Below are 21,477 nucleotides of genomic sequence, written 5' to 3'. Positions count from 1 at the left end.
TGTCCCCCTGGCAGGTGGGTGTGACTGCCCAGCTCACCAGCTGCCTGGACTTGCCAGCACCTTGGTTGCCTGGGCTTGCCAAGCACCAGCTGCCTGCCTAGGAGACAGGCAGGCACAGCCTGGCTCTCCACCTGGTAGGCAGGCTGCCAGCTCCCTGCATACTGGCCAGGCAGCCTGGCATGCAGGCAACTGGACAGCCTAAGAAGCTCACCAGCCCAGGGAACTTGCAAGCCAGGCATCCTCGGAAGCCAGGGACCCAGTATCCCAGGTACCTGGGCAGGCAGCCGGATGTGGAGCCAGGCAACCCATCAGGCAGGATGCTGGGGTGCTAGGCAGCCTAGCAGGTAGGCTGCCAGGGAGCCAGGAGGGATGGCAGGAAGCCAGACCAACCTGCCTGTATTCTGTTAAAAGTTTTGATGGAATAGACACGTCCGCATAGAATGTTTAGATTTCATTGAATTCAGCATTTTCTGACGTAAAATTTCAGTCACAAAAGTTTGACCAGGTGAATTGCAACCTTGTTGGCCACCAGTTGAGGAGTCAATATGGTTCCATATGATTCAACGTCTGGTTTTGTCAGGGTTTTTTTTAAATAGCAAGTTATATTATTAATAATAATTGAATTAAAAGAATATTAAGATTGCAAAATCAAGCACTCAAAAATTAGGAAATGCCAGATATAAGCAGCCCTTATTCAGTCTCCTCATTAAGAGCATGCAGTCTTTGTATACATGACAAAATACTATTCCTTCCACAGGATCCCTGTCTCATTCAGGGCACAGAGTTGTATTGTGAAGGAGGTTGCTGTCCATAGGACCCTGTCTCATTAGTTACAGAAGCTGGAAGCTATGCAACTGAGATAGGGGATTGCAGAAAAAGAAAGGATAGTCTTGTGTGTAAAACAGTTGAATGCTAGACTGGATTCTATCCCTGCCTCAGCCACAGATTTCCTTTGTGATGCTGGGAAAGTCAAACTTTTCACAGGTGATCACTAATTGCATGTTCCGCGGTTTTTCTTTGTGCCCAACTGGAGACTTTTCCTCCACTGAGACGCTGACCTTCAAAGCCAAGAACTCTGCTACCAATCAGCAGAGGGACAATAGTAGTGTCAGAAGCTGGGCATTGCCATCGGAAGAAGGGGTAACAGCAATAAACAAGAAGAGTATAAGCATTACATCTAACCTCAAATTCTAGATCAATAAACCCCACAATACCAAAATCTGCCACTCTTACTTACCAAATTGAGTAATACATAAGTGCACTGGAATCAGCGGACTGGAATGACTCCTCCTGGAGTCAAAGTGCTAGGAAGAGTGACAGTCTCTGGCCCACACTATTTAATTTTTTTTAAGTAGCAAAATTCAGTTCTTTCTTCTAGGCTATTTCAATATATAAATATTCTCCACCAACTGATATTTTAATACCTTTAATCAAAAGTGCCAGTTTTTCAAAGGAGACTTAAAACAGGAACACTGAGAGATAAGAAACACTGATACAGACACAAACATTGAAGATGTTTTGTTACAAATACATTCAAACTTTGGAAAAAACAATCGACTCTAGACTGTCCCTAGTACAATGTAAAAATGCAATATTTAAATAAAGCTGTTTGCCACTCAACTGTACAAATTACTTCAAAGACAAGAGCAATACCCTTTTTGGGTCCTATTTGTTATAATCTTGGAATAACCATTTTGTGGTCATGATATCTTAATCTTCATAGCAGTCAAGGGCCAAATTCAACGCTGGTATAACTCCATGGATTGGATTTCACAACATATATTTAATTTTATTTCAAAGCAGAATACAAAGGGATCATTCTGTCCTGGGATGCACTTGAGTATGGCTCCCATTGATTTTAATGATTGCTTGCTGCATCCAAAGACATTTAGCCCATCACAGATGGCAGTGCAATAACATTTAATGCCTGTTTGGTAGGAGAACATTCATTTGTGTTTAAGTACATGCAATGCCTAGCTACTGAAAATCATACTCCTAGAGTCAAATGGTGCCCCCAGATGCTCCCACTGAAATTAACAGGACTTGCACATTGATAACTGCGGGTAGAACGTAGCCCATATTTTAACCTATTTCTTAAATGTAAAAATGTTACATTAATATAACATGATTCCACATGCAAGCCTTATAAAGTCAAAAAATGTGAAAGCTAAGCTTTAATATGAAACCCCTATATCCCATTGTGATGCAGTCTTAAATTATGTAATCACATCCTATTTCTCTAACACACTAAAACACAATCTTTTTCTATGAACTTAGATTCACAAGTACGTCCAAGATAAAATACAATCACAAATATAGAGGTTTTATGTATGTGCAAAACGGCAGAGGCAATGATGCACAATCAATCTTAACTTTCACATCTTCTGAGCCGAGTGCTTAATTGTGCAACCCTCATGTTGAATTGACATTTTTTTGCATTTATTTCCTAGAGTTTCTTAATAGGGAAAAAAAACAAACAGTTCTATAACTAACAGGCACCAATTAATCAAGGCCAACTAGAGCCTATCAATGTCATTAGCAGCCTGCAAATGTGCTGATTTAAGAAGCACCAGACTGCCAATGAGGAACTACTGCCTCTTATTATTGTCAATTGCATTCCTCACCTGTGCATGCACAGGAGATAATCTCATCAGTTCAAGAAAATCTTAAAGTAGCATCAGCATGGCCAACCTTCTGGCCAGTACTTCAAGATCCTAGCTCTGCTCCCAAGTTGTATAGTTTGGAATCTTATTTGCAAAATAAACAAATCTAAAGTTTTAGATCTTTTTAAACTATTTACAGTAAACTCATCTAAGGCCACAAGCCTTGTTAAGCTTTATATTGTCATTTTCAACTGCACAAATCATTCCAAGGAACAGAATTTGAGGGAGCACCTCGAGCCTGGAGGGCTGCCGGGGTAGGAGTATGCAGGTGAAGAGGCAGAAGTCAGGAAAGTGTATTTTTACATGCTTTCATAATTCAGAAAACCATTGAAAAGATTTTGCTTTAATTTTATTGAAGAATTCACCTTCGGGCAGAGAACCAAGTCCAGAAAATGTCAGCCCAAAAGAGAATGTTGCAGAAACCTAAAACCAGGAACTAATAGTGGAAAGTGTTCTGTGATCTCAGCTACAGCTGTCATTACCTGCTAGACTGATAAAACAATTAAAGAAGCATTAAAGACATTACCTTTAAAGAAAGAAACATTTTGCTCAATACTAGGAAATTCTGCCTTACAGCTTGATCTACTGGACTTTGGAATAGTCAGTCTTCCATAAGAAGATGTCAAAAATCCATTGCTTGAAATAGTTAGATTTAGATGACAGGAAAGAACCCTGCACTGGCAAGCGAAGGGAGTGAATGATCTTTTCCATTTGTAACTTATTACAACTCTAATTATTTTTTGTAAGTGCCTCTTCATCAGATTGTGGCGATAGATTTTAGACATGTCACATATTTGCATACAGGAAAAATAGAAGAAAAAGGGTCACCATTCTAAGAACTTCTCTGGATATATGTTGGTGTAGATCATCATCAATTTTGAAAACATCAGTAAAGTAGGTTTTCCAATTGCCAGTTAAAATTAAAATAGCTAAGTGTACTTAAACAAGTTAGAGAGAAATAAAAAAGATTTGACACACACAGGTTGAAACTACAGAGTTGTTCAACATTTTCAGAGATTCAATTTTTGATTAAATCTTTATGTTGCACTGAAAATTTCAATTACAAATCCTACAAAAATATTTGGACAAAATTTTCACAACTTTTTCCCCCCTCAATTTTTCAACCAATTCTGATGACACAGAAAACTTTTGATTTCTCATCATCTTAGCTTTTCAATAAAGAGTCTAACTTATTAGTGGTTACATCTGTGAATTCACAAATAAAGTACTAAAAAAAAAATGCTGAAACAAAAAATGCAACACAGTGCTCTGTTCAAACTGTATGGGTCAGACTCATGACCATGCTGCAGTGCAAAGGGGATGGTGGATCCAGTAAGTAAAGACTCTGGGCACAAGCTTGGGCAAAAAAGGAGGCATGGTTGAAACTTCCCTCCATCCATAACCATCAGCACAGGTCCCAGAGAGTCCTGGGAGCCTTGAGGTTGTGCTCAGGACAGGGCTGACGTATGCTGGTACACAGGATCAGGGTGTTTGCAAGCACAGAGAATCTGAGCCAAAATATTAACAACAAAAATAGTCAAAAATAGTCAACATTGGTATATGTTGTAAATCAGACCGAATACTGACAAAGTAAGTGAAATCATTCTCTATCAGTCTTCAGAATTGACTTCTTCATGTGAAAGAGAGAGACAGTGAATCTGAAAGTATCCAGCCCTTGAACCAGAGGGATGAGAATACACATAAATATGACACACACATTGTTCATTGCAAGGCTTACAAAGGAAAACAAAGATTTTTTTGTAACATGCAATAGTAACCTAAATTCTACCATTTTTAATTTTTCCAACTGGTCAGATGTGCCACATTAGTCAAAATATGCAATAAACCAGGCTTTAAAAAAAATCTACTACAACTGTGGGAAAAAAGGGTAAGATTGGCAACATTATTTTTAGAAACTTAAGCCATACTTTTCAAAGCTGGGTGCCTAACGTTAGGCTCCTAAATAAAAGTGGTGAGGTATCTGGAAGAACTGATCACCCACAAATCCTATCAAAGACAATGGGAGATACAGGTACTCAGCACTCTTTCAGACTGCTTTAGTTACATGCCTAAATAGAGACTCATAGGAGCCTAAGCAGTTGGTCATCTTTTGTTAGGATTTTATTTATTTTTTGGTGGATTCATCATTTTATAATCTGAGGAGGGGTCACAATGTTGTTGTAGGAGAGAAAAAAAATTTTTAATATTTTTCAGTTTTTCCATAGGACATCGAAGTTCTGACCAAAACTGAATAAAAAAAGCACTTTTGTCTATTTCTTAGACACCTTGTTCTCAATGAACATGGTGTTCATGGAGAACTGTAAAGGATGAACTTAAACATAACATTTTCTCATCAATAAGGCAGACAAGAGACTACAACACTACAAGTCAATACTCAAAGTTATGAAAAAAGTGGCTTCTCTTGAGATAAGCTTGGCACAGCTTTTGCATCTAGAAGTATCCCTTTATCTCACCTGGTAAATTGACTGCCTACAGACAACCAGTTTCCTTGTTCAAGTAATGTGCAGAGTGTACACACGCTTCCACCACCAAATGAAGAATTCAGATAACTGGTTAAAGTCTACTATAGTGTCTGGTCACCAGTTTGTTTGTTTTTAAATACTTCAGACTCTTTGCAAGAATTTTCAATAAATGATCAACAAACTTCATGATGTGCATGTCCATGTTTTCCTACCATCTTCTATCATCTGAAGGGGGCCGGAGTCTTTCTTCAAACTGAAATGTTCTTCTTATAGCTGAGCCCAGAAAGTTTATCCCTCTGAATCACATTTGGCACATGGAAAGCTGCATCATAACAACATAATTGTTATGACTGATGCAAGTACTGGAATACTAATTGTCCTCCTGCTGCCATCTGATGTCCTCGGAGCATGCATTACTGAAAATACTGCATTTGTGCGATTGGTTGGTATTTCTACATTGCAGATCATCCCTTCACAGCAAGAAATGCATTCCTGTTAATAAAAAGGAGATTGGTAGGCAGGAGTGGCTGCAACAGAAGTTTATAGTGTATATGCTTTCAATTGCAAGGGTTATTACTAGGGCTGTCAAGCAATTAAAAAAATTAATCGCAATTAATCATGATTAATCACGCCATTAAACAATAGAATAGCATTTATTTAAATATTTTGGATGTTTTCTACATTTTCAAAAATATTGATTTCATTTACAACACAGAATACAAAGTGTATAGTGCTCAGTTTATATTTATTTTTGTTTATAAATATTTTCACTGTAAAAACAAAAGAAATATTATTTTTCAATTTCCCCATTGCAAGTACTGCAGTGTAATCTCTTTATCATGAAAGTTGAATTTACAAACATAGAATTATGTAAAAAAAACCTGCATTCAAAAATAAAACAATGTAAAACTTTACAGCCTACAAGTCCACTCAGTCCTACTTCTTGTTCAGCCAATCGCTCAGACAAACGAGTTTGTTTACATTTGCAGGAGATAATGTTGCTTGCTTCTTGTTTACAATGTTACCTGAAAGTGAGAACAGGCGTTCACATGAAACTGTTGTAGCCAGCGTCACAAGGTATTTACAGGCCAATGCCCTAAAGATTCATATGTCCCTTCATGCTTCAACCACTGTTCCATAGGATATGTATCCATGCTGATGACGGGTTCTGCTCGATAATGATCCAAAGCAGTGTGGACTGACACATGTTCATTTTCATCATCTGAGTCAGATGCCACCAGCAGAAGGTTCATTTTCTCTTTTGGTGGTTCAGGGTCTGTAGTTTCCACATTGGAGTGTTGCTCTTTTAAGACTTCTGAAAGCATGCTCCACACCTTCATCACTCTCAGATTTTGGAAGGCACTTCAAATTCTTAAACCTTGAGTCGAGTGCTGTAGCTATCTTTAGAAATCTCACATTGATACCTTCTTTGCGTTTTGTCAAATCTGCGGTTAAAGTATTCTTAAAACAAACAACATGTGCTGGGTCATCAACCGAGACTGCTATATGGCAGAATTCAGGTAAAACAGAGCAGGAGACATACAATTCTCCCCAAAGAGTTCAGTCACAAATGTAATTAACACATTATTTTTTTAATGAGTGTCATCAGCATTGATACATGTCCTCTGGAATGGTGACCGAAGCGTGAAGGGGCATACGAATGTTTAGCATATCTGGCATGTAAATACCTTGCAATGCCGGCTACAAAAGTGCAATTCGAATGCGTGTTCTCACTTTCAGGTGACATTGTAAATAATAAGCAGGCAGCATTATGTCCCGTAAATGTAAATAAGCTTGTCTGTCTTTGCGATTGGCTGAACAAGAAGTAGGACTGAGTGGACTTGTAGGCTCTAAAGTTTTACACTGTTTTGTTTCTGAGTGCAGTTATGTAACAAAAAAAATCTACATTTGTAAGTTGCACTTTCACAAGAAAGAGATTGCTCTACAGTACTTGTATGAGGTGAATTGAAAAATACTTTATCATTTTAGAGTGCAAATATTAGTAATCAAAAATAATAATATAAAGGGAACACTGTAAACTTTGTATTCTGTGTTGTAATTTAAATCAATATATTTGAAAATATAGAAAAACATCCAAAAATATTTAATACATTTCACTTGGTATTCTATTGCTTAACAGAGCGAATAAAACCATGATTAATTGTGATTATTTTTTTAAATCATGATTAATTTTTTTGAGTTAATCACATGAGTTAACTACGATTAATCAACAGCCCTAGCTATTACTAAAAAAAAAAAAAAGCTAATCACTATTGCTGGGCAGGAAACCATTTTCCTGTCCCACAAGAGTTTCAGATTTTGAAATTTTTTCCCCACCCTGAATCTTACAAAAAGTCAACAACTCAAAAAAATTTGTGAACCTAAAATCCAAAAGAATTTTTGGAATGGGATCAATCAAAATGTTTCATTTAGATTTTGACCTTTTTAAAAATAAAACTATAAATTAACTAGTATTTTGAAATGAAAAGTCCTTTCAACAATTTCAATTCCCCCCCCCCCCAAAAAAAAATTAGGAAATCAGATTTGTTGTAACTGACCCTTTCCCACAAATAGTTTCAGTTTTCACAAAATCAAAGTTTAGCCAAAAACAAAACAAAACAAAACAAAAACATTTTGCCAGAAAATTCCCAACCAGCAATACTAATTACTTTTGTCTGGTATCCTGTGAGCTGAGTTGGACTATCAGTTATATCTGCAAAACCATGCACAGTAGTGTTCTCACGGCTCATTATCATGCATTGTAATTAATGGAATCCTGTTACCATGATCTGATGATAGTTAACCGTTAACTATGTCTGACAGATTTCCCAACATATAAGAAAGTAGGGAAAACATCCCATAATTATCACCTTCCTATTTATTAAGCACAAACATGGTTTTGAATGTTTTCTTGTCACACATTTTTAATGAAAATAGACTATGATCATGTTTAATTTCCCTCATAAGCTTTTATGCAGCATTATCTCGTATTTTGATCTTTACATTTGCATCTCCTGTCAAATTTCCAGTGCTAGAGAACAACTGTTAATGTTCATCATCTTCTTCACTAGTAGTTTATCTGGGGAAATATTGAAACTGATTTCCTTATTGGAGCATGTGAAGATGCAGAGTGTACCCATTTCCACACAGCAGTTTGCACTGTATGCAAAGGAACATTAGTATATTTTACAAGATAAAATGCAGCATAAGACAGGATGGAGCTTCTAAAGGCCATATACTTCCCTCAATCCATCAACACTCATTGACATCAATGGGAGTCTGTGCTCAGATCAAAGGCAGCATATATATGTCCTTTCATATTTAACATACAGATTGTCTGCTATCTTCAAGATATCTGAAATCATACACACTAAGATCATTCAAATCCTGCTAAAAGATTTTACTATGACACTGATTTCAAAAATATCCTTCCAGTTCTGTATTATATAGGATATAAAACATTCTAACCATTTTACCTGGAACATTTGCTATACTTCCTTTTCAGAAGCAAGAGTTATAGCAAATGTTGCTTACGTCAGTCAGTATGTACAACACATTACTACACAACTCTTCAACATTATACTGTACTCTATATTTTTAAAAATAAAGATATTCATTTTCACAGTGGATTGGACTAGAAGTCAATGGTTTATACCATCTATATAAAGTAATAATCTGTAATTTTAGCTATTTGTAATTTACCAGATGCTAAAATTAGATCATAACTGAAATGGGACAAAAGCAATGTAGTAATAAGAATGACATGGTTTTAAAGTCTGGTATCTTGTTAATCAAACATATCAACAAATGTTGTAGTACATTTTTCTCCACTTACAAATGGTTGTGACCAAAAGTACTTCTCTATTCACACCCTACACATTATTGTATTAATCTTTGTGCAAAATATGCCTTGTAAGATATAATTTAAAAACTAATAAACAGATCAATATTCTTGTGTAACCTATGTACAACATGCATATTAACAGTTATGAACATAAGGTGAAATTATGACTACAGTGTGTATACTGGACAAGTATACTGTATACTGGACAAGTATTGGGAGGGAGTAAACTGGTTTCTCAAAGGCAAACGACAAGCTGACGCCTTTAGCCAGATGTCAAAGTTGATTGGCAATCACTGGTCAAGTGGCCATTCTTTGGTAGTGAAGGGGGCGAGGAACAGATTGATCTGCATTTTAGCAAACAACAACATGGAACCTCTTTCACCACGAGATTCCATGTCTCTGTTCTCACAGCTGCAATGAACTTTATCTAGGGGTAACCCTCAGGAAAATGTATTTCAAAGGGTGACTGTACTATAAAAATGAGGGGCAAAAACACCCTAAATTCTCTCTCTCTCTCTCTCTCTCTCTGTCTCCCCCCCCCCGCTAATATGACAAAAGAACCAGCCCCTTGACTTTGGGGGGAAATCCTGACCTGAGACCCAGCCCCTTAATGTGGCAGTACTTTTTCGACACTGCTGCCCAAAGAAATATAGCAAGTTCCAAGCCTAAATCTAGTGTTGTTTGTTTCCATGACTTACACTGGGGAAATTATCCTTCTGACTGAATAAAGCTGAACATGGCTGCCTCCAGCCAGACAGGTCACTATAGAGGTACAAGAGGTGCATCCTCTCCAAAGGAAAACTACTCCTTTTATGAGCAAGACAGCCAATTGCCACCTAGAAAAGGAATGGCCAAGTGTGAATTGGAACTCGGATCCTCTACAAGGCAGCTTGATGTTATAATCACCATAGCAAATGGTGTTACAGAGCTAAGTTTGACTCAAAAATTTGACCCTCCCTCGCAACTACAGCTTAACTTCTTCATAGAAAAATAGGGAGAGGTGCTAATCTGAGTCCTGTTCTAGAACTTTGACTTCCATTACTAAAACATTTTCATGATCCACAGGGTTTACAGGAGAAGCCACACTTCAGCCTTCCACTTGGCAGCCTGCTGACAACTGCTGATCCTGGACGCCTAGCCCCAGTTTGAGGCTCCACCCCTGACATGTCAGGGTAGCCAACCTACTTAAACCAGCAACAGGACGCTCTCCAAACAATTGGGATCCACCATGCTCAGGACTGTATACCTTGTGCCTCCTGCACCAGCTCACCTGGCTTGACTTCCTGGTGCCCTGACCTGGCTTGGCTCATGGCATCTGACCTGTGGTTCTGATCTCCAGTTTGTCTTCTGCCTCTGATCTCCCGGTATCTTGACCCAGCTGACCCTTGGCTCCTGACTGTGAACTGCAGCTCTGACCACAAGGTCCGGCTGCCCATGACCCAGCCCTGACAAACATTAGATAGTCTCATTTGGCAGGTGTTATTCACTCCAGCAGTAGTTATTTGAGTAACAAGTGCTGAACAGGACCCTTATTTAGAATGTCTTAAAAAAAACATTCACCATTACAAAAACTGATGCTTACTGTACGGCCTGTCTCTCTGCGTGGGTGACAGCCAACAAAACGGCATTCATCCCTGGTAGCACATTTTTTGGTCACAGATGTACTCCTTCCATGGCTTGTGAAATGATGAACTGTCAAGCAGTACTTTGTAGCTAAGAAATACATCAAAATCAGGTTTATTTTCATACAGTGTGAGTTCTTTCACATACTTCAAAAGTTTTCACTAAATGACAAGTTACAATAAAGTGCTTGCACTTAGAAAACTTAGAGATTGTGTGGGGTTTAGAGCAGTAAAATAGCATTATATTCCCAAAAAATTGTCATTTAACAGTCATGATGTATTAGGTAGACCTTAAATTAAATGTGCCATTCGGCCCCTAGGCTGCAACTTATGAAAAAGGGCATTAAGATTTGTACTATCTATCTAACACTTCATCTCTAGCTAGCTAGTTTTAGCGGCTTCTCTCCTGGTTCTTCCTTTCCCTCTTGCATTCACTTCTCATTCCCTTTCCCCTCCACCTAGACTTCTTTACCTTTTTCATTTCCCACTTCCACCCTACCTCTCCCCTAGCCCCCAGCTCCCCTTCTTCCAACATCTTTCCTCCTTTCCCCTCTCTTCAGGGTATATTACCTTCCCTAGTTTCAGTGACCCTGCTATTCTCTCTTCCAAGTGTGATCTTCAGGCCTTATTGCCAAATGTGTCTGCACTACCAATGGATGCACTAACATGACACTTTCCATTTTGAGAGTTCACATACAACACATCTGAAATCACATGCAGCAATGATGTACGCCTACAGTTTAGCATAAACCTTGCATTAGGCCTTTTATATAGCTGTCTTTTATAAAAAGAAAAGGAGTACTTGTAGCACCTTAGAGACTAACCAATTTATTTGAGCATAAGCTTTTGTGAGCTACAGCTCACTTCATCAGCTTTATCGGTAGCTCACGAAAGCTTATGCTCAAATAAATTGGTTAGTCTCTAAGGTGCCACAAGTACTCCTTTTCTTTTTGCGAATACAGACTAACATGGCTGTTACTCTGAAACCTGTCTTTTATAAAGTCATCCCTAATTAACAAACCTGCACTAAATATTAGAAGTAATTGTTTCAGCTCCTATGTTAATTTTGCAAAAGACACTAGGAATGATGGTAGATTTGGCAGCACATTTAGCTTTGACTGCGGGACTGAATTAAGAAATAGTCTTTGCCCTTGAACAGCTGACTCTTGGAGACAGTACTAAAGTAATAGCTGGCTTTGGCGAGGGGAATATAATTTGACAGTGCAAATTGTTTTCCCACCATGTATCAATGTTGGATAAGTCAACCGCTAAGTTCAGAGGAAATGCAAACAAGACCAATATTACATTAGAAGTATAAAGACAACCTAATAAAACTATTTGTTTCTTCACAAGCACAAGGAAAATAGGAAAAAAAGGATTGGAAAACAGGAATCCAGAGTCTGTTTATAGAGATTTACAATATATATTAGATTAATCTGGCATAGAACTACAAAGAGGGAGGATAACATAAGAATGGCCATACTGGGTCAAGACCAATAGTCCATCTAGCCCAGTACCTTGTCTTCCAACAGTGGCCAGTGCCAGATACTTCAGAGGGAATGAACAGAACAGGGCAATTATCGAGTGATCCATCCCATCACCGGTCACAGCTTCTGGCAGTCAAACATTTAGGGATACCCAGGGCATGTGGTTATGTCCCTGACCATTTTGGCTAATGGACATTGATGGACCTATCCTCCACAAACTCACCTAATACTTTTTTGAATACAGTTATACTTTTGGCCTTCATAACATCCCTGGCAACGAGTTCTACAGGTTGATTTTGGGTTGTGTGAAACCACTTCAAGCCAGGGCAGCAGCTCCCCTAGTTTCAGCACATATGTATTGTTGGATTGTTTTTTCTAGTCTGTACCACTTTGCACTTATTAACACTGAAATTCATCTGCTGCTGTGTCACCCAGTCACCCAGTTTAGCGAGATATGTTTGTAACTTTTCACAGTCAGCTTTGGACTAGCTATCTTAAGTAATTAAATGGAAGTCTCAGCTAGGGCTGTGCTTTGATCATTCATTTTGAATCTAGAATGTATACAGGGCTGAATTCAGCTGTATACTTAATCTCAAATCCTATATTCTCCACTCACTGCACACACATCACTACAAGGCGTCCATCCACCCAGAAATGTGACTATGCTTTAAGACTACAGTATTCAAAAATTCCTCTAAAATCCTTAGCACAAGCTTGCCAACCCATAAAAATGGTAGAGTTACATTAACGAATTTCTAGTTATACATACTCTAGTGAGCAGCTTCCTTATTCTATAAAAAGATACTCTACACAATACTCATTCAAATATGTACTACAGTAGAATCTCAGAGTTACGAACACCAGAGTTACAAACTGACTGGTCAACCACACACCTCATTTGGAATCGGAAGTGTGCAATCAAGCAGTAGCAGAGACAAAAAGTAAAAAAAAGGCAAATACAGTACTGTGTTAAACGTAAACTATGAAAAAAATAAAGGGAAAGCAGCATTTTTCTTCTGCGTAGTAAAGTTTCAAAGCTGTATTAAATCAATGTTCAGTTGTAAAACTTTTGAAAGAACAACCGTAATGTTTTGTTCAGAGTTATGAACATTTCAGAGTTACGAACAACCTCCATTCCTCAGGTGTTCATAACTCTAAGGTTCTAGTGTAAGTCTAAACATACAAGGTCTTCAACATGATTTGCAATATTGCTTAGCGTATTCAAATGGCTGGAATATCCATTTCAAGAGAAATCATAAGGCTCATGATTACTAATTCTATCCCCAGGGCATCAGTATGATGGTATGTTAATCCTATATAACTAGCTGTCTGAGAGACGGTTGAAGAAGGGGAAAAACAAAATTAAATACCTTAAAGAATCTCCCTAAGACAGGCACACTTACTTTCAGGGCACCATTTATCTTCAGCCCATCTGTTACAGTTGTAATTGTCAGCTGCATTTGCACAGGTGAAACACTTAAAGCTGTTTGGAAATGGAGTGGCTTTAAAAATACAATAAGTATGTTAAGTTTGCAAATATCAAAAATTAAAATGTCAAACAAAAAATGCTTGCTTTTACATTTATTAGACAAAAATACGTATATATATGCTAATGTTTATATTTACACATATTCACACATTTATACACATGTTTATAAGAATAGCACATACAGTTCATGTCAATCTATTGGGTAAATTAAGAACTATTTCATATCTTACCATAGAAGCTTTTACTTCTTGTACTAACATCATCATGCCTTAACTTTACAACATTTCCCGGTCTTTTCATTCTCTCTCACAATCAAAATGCTGTTTAAATGGAGAGTGTATCATTGCACATTACATATACAGTATTATAACATACAAGATACACATATCTCCTCTGCATATATGCACACATGTACACTGTTGCACAATCTACATTTAATCAGCTTTTGCTTCCCTAGATGTGGCAGATACTGCTTTGAAACCAGCTCCAAGTCACTGCCCCCAACTCTGAACAAGCAGTTGCCAATTAGGGATTAGTGCGTTTGATTTCAAATTCTGTTTTTATAACATTTTATATACACACATACAGGAGTTTTAAAGCAGTTTGGCATCAAACACCCCACCTGCTAAACATCACTACTTTTCCACTTTAATCCTTTATATCACAGATACTCTTATCCAGTTGGGTGCACAGGGAGAATAATCGGAGTGCAAGGTAAGAAGCAGACATATGATGCTATTACTGACAGCTGATTTCCCAGCTACGACAGTGGTTTTAACTTTGTACTAACTTTCATACTTTCACTTAGTGCTAACTTTAAAAGTGTTCAATACACGTACCTCCCTACCCCACCCACACAAAAGCAGTACAACAAACAGAAATGGATAGTCCATTGCATACATTTACATTGTACAAAATAAAGTTATTTTGAGACATAAAAGGGCAAAAGCATCCAAAATCTGAAACTGTTTATTATCAAAGTACAAATCAAAGAAAACACTTCTCTCCCTCTCTGTTCAACTTCATTCAGACTGTATCTTAAATGTTAGGAATGATACTGAGCAACCATAGGAGGCACCCAAATGAATGTTTTGTTTTAAACTCTAGAGGAGATCCCAAATGTCTAAGAGATAGACGCTTTATGTTTAAGAGAGAGCCCTGAAAATGAGGGATAACAATGGAAAAGGTGGTAGCTGAAATATTAACCTATATTCTCAAATACAAGAAAGCCAAAACTGGCTACTTACGGTCTAGTGGAGGTCTCACGTTATAGAAGTTGATGTTCTTGGCTAGAGCCCAATTCCCTGAGAGGATGAAGATCTGAAGAGAAGCTAATGCCAACATGTGATAGAATAGTAGCATGCTGACTATTACTGAACAGGGAAATCTAAAATACTTGTGCCTAGAAGAGAAGAAACATACAATTATGACAGAGGAACCATAAAGAACTGAGAATGTGAAGCACTGGAGTCCTGTATTTGAAACCTTGACAGTTCAGTGCTTGGATCCAGACTGCTAGTGCAGGTAAGCATACATTCCTAACCATTATGAGCAATTCAAAGCTGAGCAGCTGCTGCCTTCTACTGGTTAGCATTTTGTACAGGACAGCTACATTTCTACAATCAGTACGGTAGTAAGTTTGTTATGCTATGTTATTCAGCTACATGATGAGTTCCCCCAGGCAATCAGTTTTAGAAACGGCTTATAAGGGTATGTCTACACTGTGAAACAAAACCTGAGGCACTGAGTCTCAAACCCCACGTCAGCTGACTTGGGCTCATGGGCGCTCAGGCTGCAAGTCTAAAAATAGCAGTGAAGACATTCAGACTTGGGCTGAACCCAGGCCCAAGGGTATGTCTACAAGGGGATAAAAGCCCCACAACATGGCTGCACCTGGCCCAGGTCAGCTGATTCAGTCTCACAAGGCTTAAAAACTGCTGTGTAGATATTCAGCAATTTTTCAGCCCCAGAGCCCAAGCCCCACGAGCCTGAGTCAGCTGACCCAGGCCAGCCGTGGGTTTTTTATTCCAGTGTAGACAGAGCCTGACACCCTCCCTCTCATGGGAACTCAGAGCCCAGGCTCCAGCCTGAGCCTGAACATCGACACTGCTATTTCATAATCCCACAGCCCGAGCCCAAGTCTGCTGACCTGGGCCAGTCATGGCTGTGCCACAGGGTCTTTTATTGCAGTGAAGAACTACCCCCCTAGTGTTCATGGAAAAATACTTTCATATCTTGCTTATAACATGAGTTTGACAAAATTAAAATATCTGTAGACCAAGCAAGACGCAATCTCAGATATCATTCTTTACATCAGCAACGTAAAATCTCAGCTCAGAGGCCCAGATCCCAGCTGGCCTAAATTGGTGTAGAACTACTGACATCTATGGAGCTATGCCAATATACAGCAATGCAGGATCTGGTCTAAATTGTTGGTCCTTGTTTTTTCATAAGCATACTTCTGACTGGCATGGTATTTAACTGCATAGGTTTTTACAATCTGATTTATCTTTAAAAAATGTATTTTTCAAAGAAAAGCCAAAGCAAGCTGTCATCATAACCACAAATTAGAGGGCGAACCAATAGCAGCATTCTTTCATTCCTTTACCCTGGTGCACTTAAACTTGGCCTCTTGCAGTACAGGGTCCAATCATCATATCAGCCCCACCTTTTTTGTACACATTCAGCTTGTGTTCATACTTTTCAAGCAACTGCATGTACAGGTGATAGGTCTTCAGTGTGAAACTCTATTTGTCTCCTCGGCTTGTGCATGTAAATTCTAGTGTTGTTCGAAATAATTTCACAACTCAATGTTTTTCTTTGAAAAACAGGGACACATTTTTTGCAGACATTTTCACAAACAACTCATGCTACTTTTCTTTTTTTAGCCAGTTCTAGTAAATTCTATCCCCTGCATTCACAGGTGTTAAGTCCTCTCCCCTGTGTGAGCTACTGCAGGGGAAATACCTGTGCAGGCATTTACATGTGCATTATGGAGCAAATCCTGTGCCCCTCTGCATGGATGTTGAGGACCCCAGATTCAGTGGAATGGTGACATTCTGGATGGAGAAGGGTGGGGTTGGGATTGAGATGGACGTTGGGCAGCCCTTAGGGGCCCACTGCAAACAAATGTCTAGCAGACCTTTGAAGACAGAGCAGGGATGGGAAAGGAGAGCTGATTCCTGAATCCTCCAGTCAACCCAAGTCCATGGGGTGGGGAGAGTCAAAGTGCCATCAAGTCAACTCCAGGCCAGAGGCTACACGCAGTGCACATCTGGCACACTGAGGGGAAAGGGAGAGGGGCCTGAGACTTTCTTCCCATTTCTGTGCGTCAGGGAAGAACTACTTCAAACAGACTCTTGGCCTGCAACCAACAAGTGGCAGAAGGTTTTGTTTTGTGCACTAGGCCTTACTAACTTTTGTGAACATATATATTTTTTTAATGTGTGTTTATTTTTAGGATATTTTAACAGATATTTGAGAAACTGTTTCTGCACCACACTTACAGTGTATCCCCAGGACTGTTTCCTGCAGATGCCCCAGGTCTTCCTTGTACTGGAGCCCAAATTGTTCACAAACAGATCAAGCAAAGCATCTGAAAGAACCAAACAGTGGCTTTGTGATCATTATTCGGTACAAAGGGAAAAAGTCAGCTCAGATATAATATGCCTTTAATATTATTGATAATAAAAGAAAAGAACATAGGGTATGTATCTAGGCTGATAATATATATACCGTAACAGATTTGAACTCTATTGCCCTACTATTCACTAGTGAGTGCCATGCTAATCACAGTTGCCAACTTTCACACGGTAAATAAACACCCCGACTTTCACAATAAGCCAAAAATCAAGCTAATCCCATTTCAAAACAAGGCCAAAACAAGCCAATTCCTAAGAACCCCAACATTTAACTGATGGGATAAGTGTTTGTGTCATGAGTGATACTTTCCTGCTGGCAAGGCATAAATCAACATAACATTGCATCACAATGTTGTAAGTTGATGTCATGATGCAGTGATGTTTCATGGGTGCTGAAGTCTATTTAAGGACCCTTTAATATTTTACAAAATAGATTTGCAGAGAATGGGATTATCTCATAGAAATCAGAACCAACAATGGAAAAAAAACAGGATGGTGACCCCAGAACAACATGTCATCTGTCTTATTTTGTCCTCATTTGATCCTTCCTAGAACTAATTGTTTGAACCAACATTTGTTGAGAGAGCAACAGTCCCCCAAAAGTTCTGAGTGTTCTGCATTATTTGCTTTTATTTTAAATCAAAGCCTGAAGAAGGTCCCATGGCAGAAACACCACTTATGTTCTTTTCCTACCCTGTACATTATAAATCACGTGGCTCATTCCTCTGTGTCAGTTCTTGCTACTAGATTAACATATTATCCGTCTCAAGAGAGGGAAGTTTTTCAGTTCCTTTCCTCTGAGAGAGCCATTGAGAAAAGTGACTAGTTCCTTCTTTGCTTCACTGACAAAGCTAAAAAAGTCCTCACTCTACATTAAATTTGAAGTTTTCTGCTCCAGTTTCAATGCACCACACAAGAGAAGAAATCAAACGCTGCCATGCAGTCATTCATTAATAGAGCCATACCACCACTCCTGGATAAATGAAAAAGTGCAGGTGTATTAAAGGTCCTCAAAGTAAATTCCCATTTAAATAAATTTCCTATAAAGATGCACTTCCCCTAAAAACAGCCACATTAGAAAAAGGTTTTCTGTTTAAATGATCAAATTAAATGGTCAAGATACATTGGGGCTAAAACTTGGTTCTCTCCCCTAGCTCTCAAATGATAGCACCAGTGTGTACATTTAGAACACCTAGAAGGGGAGATTAATTAATCCTAATTATGATCCATTTAAATAGCCAGCTCTTTTCCATTATGCCTATTTTTACAAATACAGAGGGCAGTCCCCACTCACACAACATACCATATGGGTCACTCTGGTTGCACAAAGGGAACTAAGCTGCCCTAAAAGGGCAGGGTGGGATTCTGCAGCAGTAGAGGTCGTTCAGATACAGCACCCCCTTCGCCCTCCCTCCTGCACATACCCTAGTATAACAGAGACACATAAGGGGTAAGGACATGAATGGCCACTGGTGCACCCCTAAAATTATGTCTGACCTCAGGCTGCTCTAACTAGTGCCAGGGCAAACTGGCTCCCAACAGGCCCCAGGACAGGGGTGACAGAAAGTTGCCTTTATGCCTCCACCTCAATCCCTGCACCCCTTAGACAGGCAGCATGACATGTGTTTAATCTCAGAACAATTTTGAATGTTTTCATCAAACCCATAAGGGCTAAACACTTAATTCGGCCCTGAATCCCTGCATGATGCTTTGAACATTTTGGTGGGACTGCACCAACTCAGTTGCTTTTTTTTTGTTCTGAATGCAAACAATTATTCTTCCATTCTTTCATTAAATAGCTCATGCTATGCTCTTCACTTAGTTGGTTTTACCTAATCAGGAGAATTTTAATCAATCTTGACTCTAAATGTACTTCTGACAGCTGGGCTAGCAAGCCTATTGTTTTATGCTTGCTCTGTGAAGGTTGAGTACTGAACCATTTCAATGCACAGCAGTAGTGAGGTTTATCTTCCTCATATACATTTCCTTTAGTTTGTATTGGCAATTTGCCTTCATATAAAGAAAGATCTATAAAACCAGTGAACTTTATCAAATACATCTGATAGCACACAGAAGCACAATTACACCTGTGCCAACTTTCTACAAGTTCAAGATTCCCCCACCCTATCCCAGTTCCCATGGCTCAAATCACATAGCCTGTGGCAAATGGCAAATTTTAGGGAATATAAATACAGAAAGGCGGTTTCTCATCCGTGCATAGGCAAGGACTTTTTCCCCACAACACTCCAGACACAGGGCCTCAGGATCGCCCTCCTTCACCCAAATCTCTTCTCCTCTTTCCTCAGGACTCCCATTCTCCCCTTCCCCCCCCTTCCCCTAGGACTCACTCTCTGCAGTGAACTTTCTCAAGAAGCACTGCTCATGAGCCAGCATCCCCTGCTGGGACTCAGGAATCTAGCTCCACATACAGTACCAGGAATCCAGCAGGCAGGCAGGGCCCCTCCCCACGACACCCTTCACGGGCCAAGGTGGACAGGCATGTAGGAAGCAGAGTGGCTCAAAAATAGATTTGGGAGGTGAGGGCTGACCCTGCTCTAGCCCTGGCCACCTGCTGCCTATGACAAAGGGTGATAGACATATGTGGGCACTGGAATACTGGCAATCCAATGCACACACTATGGCCCCACTCCTGCAAATACCTTTGGATATGAGTAATATTAGAAATGGGAATATTCCCACTAAAGCATTTGCCAGATTGAGGGCTACATTTGTATACAAACATACCCGCATGAAACCTCCAGGAATATGTCCAACCAAAACTGGCAACCCTACCCATGAGAAAAAGTGATATCCATTTAACATGATGATTTATCATTTACCTTTCACTGCCTAACCTGCTCTCTGCCTATTGATCTGTGTCCATGAAAATTATTCTTAAATTGCAAAACTCGGATCACCTTTGAATCGCCTTTTCCCTTCTTCCTTCCTTCCCTCCCTCTTTTAAAAGCAGAACCTGTCACGAGAACATTTCCTCCTCCGCTCTGCAAATACTGAATTTCATCAAAGAATTACACCTGCCCAAGGGCAGGGATAGGCAGCCAATTCAATCCTGGACCTATAATAGCTATTATGTAGAACAATGTAATGACTTTAAAATCTGCATCTCCCAACACTAGAGAACTGCAAATGGGAGCTTACACTAGTCAGGAAGAGGAGTTTACTTATCTGTGTTCCACTGAGGGTTTCCACATGTGCGCCATGCATCCAGAGCCAGAGAATTTGAAAGTAGTAGTGTCTGTTGATCTGCACATACACCCTTGTTTTGCCTCATGGTTTTGACGGTAGTGATAAAAGGTGAGGCAGACCAGGGTGCACCTCCAGTTCCTTTTCCACTGCAAATTGAACAGATCTGCAGCAAAGGGGAAGGAGGGCGGGAAGTGGAATACAAATAGGGACCCCGCATCTCGAAGAACCTCCAGTTACAGGTAAGTAACCTCCTCCTCTTCTTTGAGTGATGGTCCCTATTGTATTCCACTGTGAGTGATTAACAAGCAGTACCTAATTTGGAGGAGGGTACGAGGAAGAGGATGGAATGGTGGATTGGAGAACAGCCCTGCCAAATGAGGCATCCATCACAGAGTCTTGCACCAAGACATAATGCTTAGCGAAGGTATGTACCAAACTCCACATGATTGCCCTACATATATCTGGAAGCAGTATATTTTGCAGAGTGGCTGTAGTCGATGCTTGTGCTCTCGTCTAATGGGCTCTCACCCCAAGGAGTGGAGGAAGTCCCAACAACTGATAGCAAAGTGTAATGCATCACAAAATCCACTTATAAATCCTCTGTGTGGAGATTGCCTACCCCTTAATCCTTTCAACTATAGCAACAAACAGTCTAGGGGATTTCCTGATCGATCTTGTTCTCTGCAGGTAAAAGGCCAAGACCCTACGGAGTGAAGGCACCACTTCTCCACTGAGACATGAGGCTTCAGAAAGCAAGCAAGTGTATGGGTTGGTGGAGATGAAACCAGGATACAACCTTTGGTAGAAACTTGGGGTGCAGATGCAGGAAGACTTTGTCCTTATGGAATATGGTGAGAGGAGGAGTCTGCCATCATGGCCCCCAGTTACCCTTCTCATGGAAATAATAGCTACTAGGAAGGCAACTTTCGTGAAAAGGTGGGACAGGGAGCAGGAAGCCAGTGGCTCAAAAGATGATTTCATTAACATAGAGAAAACGAGATTGAGGTGCCACTCAAGAGCAATAGGTTAGAAGGGTGGGAA

General features: G+C 39.6%; 1 protein-coding gene across 1 annotated transcript; it reads right to left on the bottom strand.

Moving 5' to 3' along the window:
* Positions 1-5,473: 5,473 nt before the first annotated feature.
* On the bottom strand, positions 5,474-14,950 carry LYPD6B (LY6/PLAUR domain containing 6B). The gene is made up of 4 exons (XM_077830413.1): positions 14,836-14,950; positions 13,503-13,601; positions 10,573-10,703; positions 5,474-5,638 (listed from the first exon to the last, which is right to left on the bottom strand). The coding sequence occupies exons 1-4, from the start codon at positions 14,948-14,950 to the stop codon at positions 5,474-5,476; spliced, it is 510 nt and encodes a 169-aa protein (XP_077686539.1).
* Between the last annotated feature and the right edge of the window lie 6,527 nt (positions 14,951-21,477).

Source organism: Eretmochelys imbricata, chromosome 11 (assembly GCF_965152235.1).
Source record: "Eretmochelys imbricata isolate rEreImb1 chromosome 11, rEreImb1.hap1, whole genome shotgun sequence".
NCBI classification, from domain to species: domain Eukaryota; kingdom Metazoa; phylum Chordata; order Testudines; family Cheloniidae; genus Eretmochelys; species Eretmochelys imbricata.
Note: the sequence above shows the minus strand (reverse complement) of the source record. Positions and strands in the feature narration are given on the sequence as shown.

What these genes read in the sequence shown, in the direction of transcription:
- LYPD6B (XM_077830413.1), bottom strand. Translation starts at nt 14,950, where the DNA reads ATGCTACTATTCTATCACATGTTGGCATTAGCTTCTCTTCAGATCTTC. An exon ending in AGATAAATGGTGCCCTGAAA is followed by an intron (nt 10,704 to 13,502) that starts GTAAGTGTGCCT and finishes TGTATTTCTTAG; the next exon opens with CTACAAAGTACTGCTTGACA. An exon ending in GCAGAGAGACAGGCCGTACA is followed by an intron (nt 5,639 to 10,572) that starts GTAAGCATCAGT and finishes TTTTATTAACAG; the next exon opens with GAATGCATTTCTTGCTGTGA.